Source organism: Spinacia oleracea, chromosome 6 (genome assembly GCF_020520425.1).
Source record: "Spinacia oleracea cultivar Varoflay chromosome 6, BTI_SOV_V1, whole genome shotgun sequence".
NCBI classification, from domain to species: domain Eukaryota; kingdom Viridiplantae; phylum Streptophyta; class Magnoliopsida; order Caryophyllales; family Amaranthaceae; genus Spinacia; species Spinacia oleracea.
This window is the reverse complement of record NC_079492.1, coordinates 141,034,947-141,046,602: the sequence shown is the minus strand read 5'-3', so window position 1 is coordinate 141,046,602 and position 11,656 is coordinate 141,034,947. Positions and strand designations below refer to the sequence as shown.

Genomic DNA, 11,656 nt, shown 5'->3' with positions numbered 1-11,656 from the left:
GGAGGAATGAGAAGGTGGTGGGTGGGGTGCTGGAGGCAGCAAGATGGCGCCTTCCATGGAGGAAAGGGATAGAGGAACAGGGAGTGAGAAAAGAAAAAAATATGGGTCAATTAGAGGGTATGGGTAATGGGTGGGTTAATTATTAGATTAGTGCGTTAATTAGGGGATTAATAGGTTAATTAGATCATAATTGATTTATTATGGTGATGATGACGTCATTATGGGTATTTGGTGTATTAAGTCATTTGTGAGGGGCATTTGGTGTATTTCTGAAAGTCGAGGGGCATTTGGTAAATTTCGCTAAAATTCGGGGGTATTTCATGAAAAATCAGAAAAAACAAAGAACCTAAAACCCTCAATCGGTGGAAATCTAAATGGGACTAGTCAATCATTAGGGTGCTTCTTTTATTAATTTTTTTTTTATAACAAAACATAGTTAGAGTGCTCAATATTCGTTTAATTTCCACTTAAGTGAACTTATTTTTATTTAAAAAGAAGTGTTGCAATCTATTTACAACATCTCAAGCTAACAATATTGCAATTTAGTGAAAAGAAGAAGTAATATGACATGGGCATTTGGTCTGATTAGATTATAAAGATCTAGATTGACAATCATTAATCATATACACAAATTTAACACATCATTTTGGCACTTTTCAATTGAATCATATTCTATTTGATACAGATGCATCTAACATGGTCATTTGGGTTGAATAGGGGAACTCGTACACGGTACACTTGAGCTGTAGACTTGACAGTTCCGGATTTTCATTATACGCTCCGGTAGTGTAAAGAGTGAGTCATGGAGACTACCAGATCTATATATTATGTACACAAATCAAAGGGCAGTCAATTGACCTGCATGCCCCAAAGACTTCCAGGATGACTCTAATCGCATAAGGTGTAGTTTCTCGACAAATGGTTCCAAGAGTGCTGCCTCTTCTTCTGGTGCAAAAGCCATACAAATACTCAGCTCTTGGACTGCTTCTCCATATTGCCTGTCAATTGAAGTCAGATAGTATTAATTCTTGCTGAATAACCAACCAAATTATAAAAAAATAAAAATAAAAATAAAAATCGTAAGTCGTAATTCAAGAGGGATGAAAAATACCTATTATAGTACAACATCAGCCCATGGTCTCTCCTTAAAGACCAGTTATGAGGTTGTAAAATTAATAGCCTTTCTGAAGCCATAATAGCCATCCTACATACCCAGAAGGATGGTGTTATTAGAGGGTAGGAACAGGGGATAAAAAACTAAAGAGAAAATGAAAAACAAAGAGAAACTTTTCAGAAGGTAAAACTGCTGAATCAATAAATAACAGAACCGTATAACAAAGAACGTCAAAACAGACATCAAACAATTTCAAATATCATATTACCCTAGGTTAGGTGAATGCATATTGCGACAACAAGAAGAGAACAGATGCAACAACAAATAGCATGAGCCTTTATTAACCAGATTCAACCAATTTCAAGCAACTAAATTGCAGAACAGGCAGAGAAAATTTCCAGTATTCAAAGAAATTGACTACATTGATTAAAAACAACTGCATAACCTGCAATAGCAGGTCGAGTTCATAGAGGAACCAAATCACCAACAATAGTTGTATAACTGAAAGTTGAGACAGGAGTGATCATTAAGAAAGGTGAATGCCTGAACGGTGTAAAATAATCTCTACTACAACATCCAGAAGTCTCATCCTAATTAAGCATGTTAATGTCAAGAAACAAGTATCCCAAACTCATAAAATAGTGCTCCGTAATGCAACATGGAAAATATCCAGGCATCCAGCGAACAGCAATTTGTGATGCATACCCATTATCAGAATACAAAATGCAATTGAGAATTTGAGATGGTAAAAACCTCAAATCTTGAGGACGCAACAATGGGTGATTCGATCCATCTATCTTCTCAAACTTTTTGTCAGCATCATGAACAAGCCTTAATGCTGAAGTCAGCATCAATCCATGGCTTGATCTTGAAGCACGTTTCCAATGCAGCCTCTGTACCAACAATGTGTTTCCAAATTAAACATTGCAGACAAGTCTATTCCAATAAGAAATATATTCAAAGGAAAGATTGAGTGGGAAGCGATTGAACTTGCTAATTTGACACTGTAAATTGAAAATTTTGGATGTAGCTTACAATCAAATTAGCCAAAGCAATCCCAATAACATCACGGTTAGTAACAACATCAAGACTTCGAAGTGAGTTGCTGTTTAGGTCTGAGGCCATTGATCTTGGATCCTCCACACACCTCCCATTAACTACGGCAAACAAACTATGCCCCGAAGTTACCTTGAAGAGCTCCTGTTCATGAAAATTATCAAGAAAATTTGAGCAATTGGCCTGTAAATAATACACAGTCTAGAAGTAGATGAAGCACAAAATTAATATACCTCAGGGTTTTCTGTTTGAGGCCATATCAAAAAGTCCTCCCCAACACGAGATCCCAGCATGGTCAGTCCAAGTCTCCGACAGACTTCTATGTATATAATGCTAAGCAGTATAGCTGTTCAAAAAGAAATCGAATCCTAAGCAACATACTGACACTGAACAACAACTCCAGAAATCCAGGGATAAGTGATTTATCCATATCCTGAGACTCTAGGAAGAAAGCAGGAAACAAATGATGTATAAGGGTGGAAAGCAGTACAAATATTCCAAGCATAGGAAAAATATGGGTAAGAGAAAAGATGAAAAACTTTACCACTGCCATATCCAGAACTCAGAACCCCATGCAAGTAAGACCACTTAGGCTCTACAGCTATCGATACCCTCTTAAAACATCTAGATTCAAACAGAACTATATTTACAGCCTCTATAACTTCAACCAAATGGCAGCCTATGTCTCTTGAAACTAACTCGGCCTCAACTTCTCTAGCAATAGCATCTAACTCATTTAGCCACTCTGTCATACTCTTTCCAGCAAGAGGTATAAGCTCCACAGAATCCCCCTGATGGTCATTTGCTTCTATCGGAACATCCTTCCTCTCATCCAGAACAGAGCGAGCATCCATCACTCTGTTAAAGGCCATAAAAGCTTCATCTTCAGCAGCAACATATAGAAGAGCCTGTACATTGTGGACAACATAAAGTCGCAGATTCAAATCACTTCTGAATACTAGTTGTGATGAGAAAAAAAGCATAAAACAGAGAATAACTAACATTTCGAGATTTCTAATCTACGGACCAAAACATAAAATTATAGTTTTCAATTGGGCTGGTTAATATACCCAAAAGGTTTTAAATCAGTTCAGCCATGAAAGGGGGAAATTACTTGCGAAATATCTATGGCAATGAGCCAACGATTATACATACTATCAGCTTCTCACCTCAAAGGATGAGCAGCGAGTGAGCCAAGTTGCTCATCAGAATTACCTTTGCAAGGGAGATATCTTTGTCCTTTGACTGAAAAGAGATCTCCTCGGTAAACTTCTCCCTTGCAGTCTTGAGAACCTGGAAATTACAACTACTGTTAAAACTTGCACTCAAAGAGCTGGGCGAGTAGGTCTTCTAGTTCTAGAACTAGAAACACATATTCATCATAAACACCTGGTTGCTGGAAGTTCAAGCAATCACGCAAATCATAAGAATAAAGTCAGGCACAATTGTCTCATGTACAATCACAGTAGGAAGGGAAATGCAAGTTTCACACAATCATCATCAGACTTACCAGCATCATTTTACCATAAAGACCTTTAAATCCTTTAGGCAGACAATTTTATTTTTTTATATAAGTATAATATGTTTAGGATGTTGCTAACTTGGGAAATTAAAGGTTATGACCAGTAAAGAGACCAGCCTCCATTAAGCACGGGCAAATTAAGTACTCAAGTAAAAATGAGAACAATCCATCATAAAATGATAAAGCCATTAAGTTGGGGACCAAAAGTAAATCAATTCAAAGAGGGGGTACAGTGAGAGTCAGTTAACTGCTTAGCACGTCAATGCAGAAAAGAGACCAGCAAGGTTAAATATTCACCATAATTAACATATAAACATTGGCAATATGACTGTATCACAACATGGAAGTTGGAACGCATACAGTCAGACTGCCAAAAGAGAGAATTACATACATCCTTATAAAAATTAGGGCCAAAAGAATCCCTCGTCACTTGACCACTGAAAAGTGGAGAAGCCGAAGCAGCTGCTATGGAAGTAGAATAATTGGTGCTAACCCTCCTGTTCCTTGGGTGCCGGGTTGCTGCCACCATCGGTGATTTCAAGAATGATATCTCCATCCCATTTACATTCGAAACATGGCCGGCCTTATCATCAGAGCACCTAATCATAATTTTGAGTACTTAAAACAAGCATCCTAAAACAGGTATGTTAACACATCAACTTAAACCAATCTACCAAGTCAGTACAGCTATAATGACTTGAACTAGAAATATGCCACTCATAACGTTGTAGAAAACGAATATGTCCCTCCTTTCTGGAACATTTTTCAATTATAAAACTGAGTTCCTAAATGTTGTTACTAACATCTAAAAGTTTTAACAAGCTTTGAGAAAATTTCCGGTATTTTTCTCATGCAAGGTAAATAGTTGCAGATCATCGAACTTCATAACTGTATCTAATACGTTCATTCTCATATCCTAGATATCCATCCTTTACCGAACGTTTAGTAATTAAGGTCTTTAGGACCTGATCTTGTATTCATGGGACACTCTGATTACGAATACAAGCAATAGCAATCAAACTGAACCAAAAAAACTCATTTACCGTACTCCCTAACAATCCACTAACAAATAATTACCTCCATCACAAACAAATAACAGTCCCCATTTGACTTTCGAGTACATCCAGCTTCTTATTTTTTTATATATCTATCGATGCTGATGGTATATTAATAATAAACTGTTAAGATCATGTTTAATACCATTACTAAATTTCATCAATAGTGATAAACATTATTGGTCAAACTTTATCCCCAAAATCAAATGTAAACCACCATATTATTTGAATAGAGAGTAATAAACAAATAATTATCCTTTTCCAGCAAACTACTGTATTTCTAATCACTTCCTCGGGTCATTTCCCAATATATTTTGTTACAGTTTGAATCTACAATACTTTTTTTTCGAGGGGGATCTATAATACTTAATTGGTAATGTGACAAATTAAGTAATATTGTACGGAGTATCACATAAAATGGGACGAAATTTCAAAAAGTAGACACCTAAACACAGATAAAGTGACTGATCCACTTTTTTCTTAATTGATTAATTTCCTCAACAACAAAAATGGTGAACAATCCAGCTAAAATAAGCATCAAATGAACAAAAAAAACAAACTTGAAAGCAAATTGCAGAAATGGAGTTAATTAAATCAACCAAAATGGGGAATAAGTTGCAAATTAAAGAACTAGGGATAATCGGCAAATTACCTAAAATTCCAGAAATCACTGAAACAATTCCTTGATGAAATCGCAGCCATTGAAGATGAAGTAGCAGCAGCAGCAGCAGCAGTAAACGACGGCAAAGATGCACTCATCACCATCATTTCGACTTGTTTTTTATTTGTTTATTTTTGAACTACAAAATAATCCTCCGATTTACAGCAACAATCCGAAAAATATAATCGCATTAAATTTCAATTTCCAGTTAAAGAATCACGCGATTTCGGCGAATATTCTGGAATCGAAGAAGAACAACAAGAGGAAGAATGACGAAATTCAGGAAATGAATCAGCAACAATCATCAAAAAGTACGAAAAATTTACAGAAAAATCAATTGATGCAAAGCTCAATTCCATTATACAAACCAGAGCAAATTATTCTGATTTTGTTGTGATTTCAATCAATTCGATAACATTCAAGAATTGAGAGTTTCCTCGAGAAAATGAATTAGGAGAGAGAAGATTTAGCTAAGGCGGAAGCTTTCTCTCTCTAAAATAAGATGACACTGGATTAGAGAGAGAGAGTGAGATGATGATGATGATGATGAAGGGTAATCGGGGATACTTGTACAGCAAGAAGAGGAGAGAGAGACAAATTACAGCGGGGGAGAAAAAGAAGATGTTGTCTATTTTAAATTTGTTTTATGTTTTTTATAATATTTCATCCATTTCTTTTTGTTCAATAGATTTTCATTTTTTTTTGCTATCTCAAAATATTCTTTATATTTCTTTTTGTATCTTTACAGAGATGTTTTAATGTTGTATCAAAATATTTAATGATTATTTTAACCAATTAAATTTATTGAGTCATTTAATATTCACATTTTTTATTGGAACTTTCTCTTTTTCAATATTATAATTTTGATAAAATGAAAACTTTTCAAATAAATGTAATTTGTCTTGTTTAAATAAAAAAATCGAGGAATCTCATAAATAATTAGTCGTTAATAAACGTGTAAAAAGTCAAATGTAACGGAGAAAAGAGACGTTTTGGAGTATTTATTATTCAAAGAAATTATTTTAAGTTTTGTGAATTATTGGGGATTTAATTGGATGATTTATCCAATGATGACGGCAAAGGAGAGAGAAAGTTGGGGATTAGGTCCGACAACTTGGAAATGAGTGATGTTACTTGTTAGAATATGCTCACGTTACTTATTGGAATTCACTCACAACATTTTGATTTTGTTGTTTAAAGCTAGATCATTGCCTCAATTAATCCGATACAAATAACCCTACTCATTTTGATCACGTATTTGCAGGAATTCGATGAGTTGAAATTAAACTGAACGTAGTAAAATTTACTAGCGCCAAATTAGTTATTTGCTTCAATAAGCTACGTAATACAAAATTGACCTTTTGAGAATAAGAAAAAAACGTGCAATGAAAATAAACGTTTGTAAATTGTACTCCTTCCGTCTCTAAAAGATTGCCTAAATAACATTTTTCACTTTATTAAGAAAGAATGTAAAAGAAAAACAAATGAGTTGGTAACTTTGTCATTTTGCTAATTTAAATAATAGAATGTGAGAACTCAAAGGGGCCGACCAAAAAGAAAATTGGGGCAATCTTTTAAGGATGGACGGAGTAAGAAAGAAGCAAACCAATATTCTCAACCAAGTATGTTGCACGTGTGTTACTCTTTATTTGTTATTGACTAAGATAGATTTTAAGAACATCCATATATATGAACCAAATCATTTCCATCAACAACTTAAATTGGATGCCCAGACTAGCAAGCTTGCTAAGTGAAGGCCAATAAGATGATGTTTGGTTCGCAAATTCTAGAGAAATTTCAAAACAATCCCCCCAATTAAGTGGCATTCTCGTAATTATAATTAACAAATATACAATCTAAAAATTACAATGCACGGAGTACAATTTATTTGATACTTTAAACAATTAAAAATAAAAGAAAATAATTTTAACGTAAAAAGAGATTATATATTTAAATATGTACGGAGTAGATTGTATATTTTGAAAATGTATTTACGAAAATACTCCTTGATATGTTTTACTCGCCAATCATGGAGATTGACTGGGCAGAACTCCAGATTCTAGGGATGATTTTTTGGTTGGAATTTTAAGAGTTTTAAGTTCATACAACATACCCTACTGTATGGAATTTAAAAACCTAGGGGATGCGGTTTTGGCTTATACATTTACTTCATGTATCAAATAAAAGGAAAAAAACCCAACTCGAAATTGAACCAAACACATAGTATTAAGAATGAAATTCCAAACCATATTACATTAGTATCAGGATGTGTTTATTCACAGACTCACCTCCAGTCTTCAGATTCTGCCACATCAGCTTTTCACTAACTTTTTCATTATCCAGACTCACACAAAACTCACCCTATTTTTACACATTATCCCCAGACTCACCTCAAACTCACCTAACTCTTAAAATAATATTTTATGTATATTTTATTTTTTTGGTACATTTTCTAAATAATATTGAAACTATGTTTTCTTACATATAAACAAAGTAGACTTGATCAAAAGGCGGGTCGGACCGGGTCGAGTACATAAAATTTGTCCGTTATGTAGGGGCGGGGCAGGCCAAGCTTCGGGCCAATTTTGTATGCCCAAAACCCGCTATTTTGGGCTAAAAATAGCGGGCTTTTGAGCCGATTTCGGGCCGACCAAATTTATAACTAAATTGTAGTTTTACGTTGTCCAAGCTCGTAAATTTTTAAAAACATTCGGGTCGGGCCAGACCTTCTGCCCAAAACCCGATAATTTTCGGACCGGGTCAGGTCGGGCCAATGGGTCGGGCCCCATGTTGACCAGCTCTAAAATAACGTAATTTATGATTCGGGAAAAAAATGAAAAAAAAAACAGAAAATGTTAATTTCGATTTTTATTGACATATATTCCGTACAAATTAGAAACAATAATACAACATATTAAATTCAAAAGATCCAAAACATAAATTTAAAGGCAAATGAAACAAAATAATACATAAACCATCAATAATTTAGTTGGGTGAAATAAGATAAATTAAGTTTGATGATGTGGCATGATTTGATTGGAGGAAAAAAAAAGTGGAGTCTTAAGTAAGTCTTGAGTGAGTCTTGGATTTTCAAACTCACTTCAAGACTTGGTGTAGTCTTTTATCACATTATCCCAAGATTTAGGCTTGAGACTCACCTCAAGACTCCCTTCAAGACTAGGGATAAACTCACCCTCATTCTTGATTTCAACCCTATACCAGTATGTGAACCAACCACCCTGTAAAAATGAGGTAGCTTTGTTTAATGATCAAAACACAAATGAGTAGTTTTGGGGGAAATTATCGTCCAATCACATATAAGTACTCTCTCCGTTCTTGGATGTTAATTCATTTTGGAATCTAAGACAATCTAATATAAATACACTTGTCACATGAATCTAACACATGTGGGTAGTGTAACACCCTAATAATTCCTTGCTTTTATAAAACCATTTTCCAACTTAAAATAAAGAAATTAATAAAGTATTACCGCCACCGTGATAACGGTTAAGGCTAGTACGAATTACGCAGCGGAATTTAATGTCAACTAACTTTTAAAAACATAATTAATAAATATTGAGGCCTCCTACAATTGGGAACCATGACGGCCCAAAAACCAAAGTATAAAAAGTTCAACAATTTCAAACTTAATTAAAGTATAAATAAATAGCTCAAAATACGAAAACATGCAACTCTCGCGATCATCCCAAGCCACATGAATTCGCTCTACCAACCTGCTATATTATTCTACTCCCATCAATGCAAATGCAAATGATAGATCATATAGGGTCATTAAGGCAAAGGCCATGACCAAAAACACACAAAGCACGTAGTCAGCAAAAGCTGAGTACTTACAAGAATAGAGTGAAATAAAATTAAAACATGCATCACTCACTAAGTACTAATTAACATGCAAAAGCCATGTAATAATTAACAAACCAATCATGAAAACAAGACTCGAATCTTGACTCACAATTTAATTAGAATATGCTTCGAACGGGCCAAAAGAATATTCCATAAAGGAAAGGTGATGGGAGCCAACCATACACCAAATAATAAATAATAAAATCGGGCCATACCGACGGAATTCCTGCGCATAATACAAATGAAACAACGTCTTGTATCATTAGTAGGAGTACGAGCTTTCCGGCAAGACTCCCCCCATTGTTCATACTCAAGGTATATACGTTCCAAGAGTTTTGAAGCTTGTTCTGGTTGCACTTTACGTTTATTAATATTTTATTAAAGGTTAACTCAAGACTCAAAAACGTACGCACATACAATTAATAAATGACAACCAAAACAATCTTACTTTAATGCTTTAGGACTTGTGATCAACCAAGCAAGACACTTGTGAAATTACTACCATGTTCCTCCTCACGAAAGTGAGATTCCACATCATGCCCATTAACATGAGGGTTGTGCCCTTGCACGGCAAATCCTAATTCATTTCATACAACATATTCCCAACTGAACCTTACATGTGCGGTGGCTTACGTGAGCTAACCCTTCACATGTGGTAAATAAAAATAGTATAACGAAGTACGAATAATTGGCTAAAAGTATGCTAGACATCCCGTACAATAGCATACAAATAAATAATTCATCCATTGCATGTAAAACAAACCATACATGCATAAATATTGAACAACATGATTGATAATGAAATCCATACTCATAATAATCCCAACATGCTTGTTCAATCAACAATTCAATAATTCCAATAGTATTAATCCACATGATCGTTCACCAAAGCATATATGAATCCCCATAATATAATTCACATCATCAACAATCATGTAATGTCCTTGACAAAAAGTGTGGTCGCCCTAGACTTGTACGTACCTTGAATACCTAAGCGTAGGGGCCACTTTGCAATAACGAGCACTCACTCAGAAATCACCTCCTATCATCAAAATAATGAAACTTAAATTATTTCCATGTTCATTAAATTTCCAGCAACTTTATAAAATTTAAAACCTCATTTAAACTTTAGAATTCAATCGTTTTTCAATAATATAATCGTCTCAATTTGCAAAACCAATCCCTAGTACGAAAACATACTTTTTCCGCCTTTAAAATCAATAAAAATCAACACTTTAAGCCTTTATTCAAATCTGAAAATATAATTGATTATCATAATTAAAATCATCACCTAATTATGCTAATCAATTGACTCATTAGGTCTAGATTAAAACCCTAACTTGAAAATCCCAATAAAACCAATTTATCATCATAAAAATCAATTCTTTATTAAATAAACAAATCTGAAAATTCATGCTTTAATAATTAAAACAAGCATAATGAATCACAACACGCAAATCCTCAAAGCACGGTATTCATTACCGATTCCCAGCATTTTAATTTCTCAAAACAATAATAATATTATAATTTAAAATACGGAATTTTAATAAAATAATTAAAAAGAATTAGGGTTATACCAATCCGTCCTATAGCACGGAACAATCACGAATTAGAGTGATTGGGCGAAAAGGAATTGAATAACGAAAACGAACAACACACACACACACACACACACACACACACACACACACACACACACGCTCGTGTGTGTGTGTGCGCAGCAAAGGGGCGACGAGCAAAGGGGCAGCGCGCACGGGCTGGGCGCAGCGTGCGAGCGAGAGAGACGAGAGCAAGGGGTGTGCGCTGTGAACACGAAGAAAGGGAGACGAGCAAGGGGTGTTCGTGTCCGAAGGCACACAACAACAGCAACAACAGAGGCACAGCAGCAGTGCAGGGCACAACGAGTGCTCGCTGTGGGCTGCGGGCAAGAGAGGAGTGGGCGAGAGAGTGGGCGAGCGACGGGCGAGCACGAAGGCACGCAACACTCGAGGCTGAGTGTGTTGCTGGGCGTGCGGGAATGTCGAGCAAAGAGAGAGGAGAGGGAGTTGGAGTGAGAGGCAAGAAAAGCAAAAGAGGGTTTATGAATTTTTAGGGGCTCATTTAATGATGAGGAGTCCTATTCATAGGTTCCCTATTTTCAATGGGCTAGGCTTAGGAAAATAGAATTGGGCTTAGGGAATTAAATGATTGGGGTAGCTTAGGACTTGAATTAAATTCTTTTCATTGGGCTCATTTAATAAAACGAATTGGACTATTCATTTAAAACCCGAACCTTTAAAATTACTTGCGACCCATTAAATTTCCCGACTCGAAAATTAAATTCGTTTCGTAATTAATTAAAATAATAAATATTCTAATTAATTAAAATACATTTAAATAATATT

At 35.1% G+C, this 11,656-nt stretch overlaps 1 protein-coding gene across 6 annotated transcripts; it reads right to left on the bottom strand.

Annotated features, from left to right (window-relative positions):
- Positions 1-564: 564 nt before the first annotated feature.
- On the bottom strand, positions 565-6,005 carry LOC110788337 (uncharacterized). 6 transcript variants are annotated; one of them, XM_021992968.2, is made up of 10 exons: positions 5,777-6,004; positions 5,400-5,646; positions 4,084-4,291; positions 3,386-3,463; positions 2,715-3,078; positions 2,404-2,516; positions 2,150-2,314; positions 1,868-2,007; positions 1,112-1,204; positions 565-998 (listed from the first exon to the last, which is right to left on the bottom strand). In XM_021992968.2, exons 2-10 carry the CDS (start codon positions 5,513-5,515, stop codon positions 839-841), a joined length of 1,437 nt encoding a protein of 478 aa, XP_021848660.1. In that variant the 5' UTR covers positions 5,516-5,646; positions 5,777-6,004; the 3' UTR covers positions 565-838. The 6 variants fall into 6 exon arrangements, with proteins under 6 accessions (XP_021848660.1, XP_056686708.1, XP_021848662.1 ...); XM_056830730.1 differs by having other exon boundaries at positions 5,400-6,005; XM_021992970.2 differs by lacking the exon at positions 4,084-4,291 and having other exon boundaries at positions 3,340-3,463; positions 5,400-5,998.
- Positions 6,006-11,656: the final 5,651 nt, after the last annotated feature.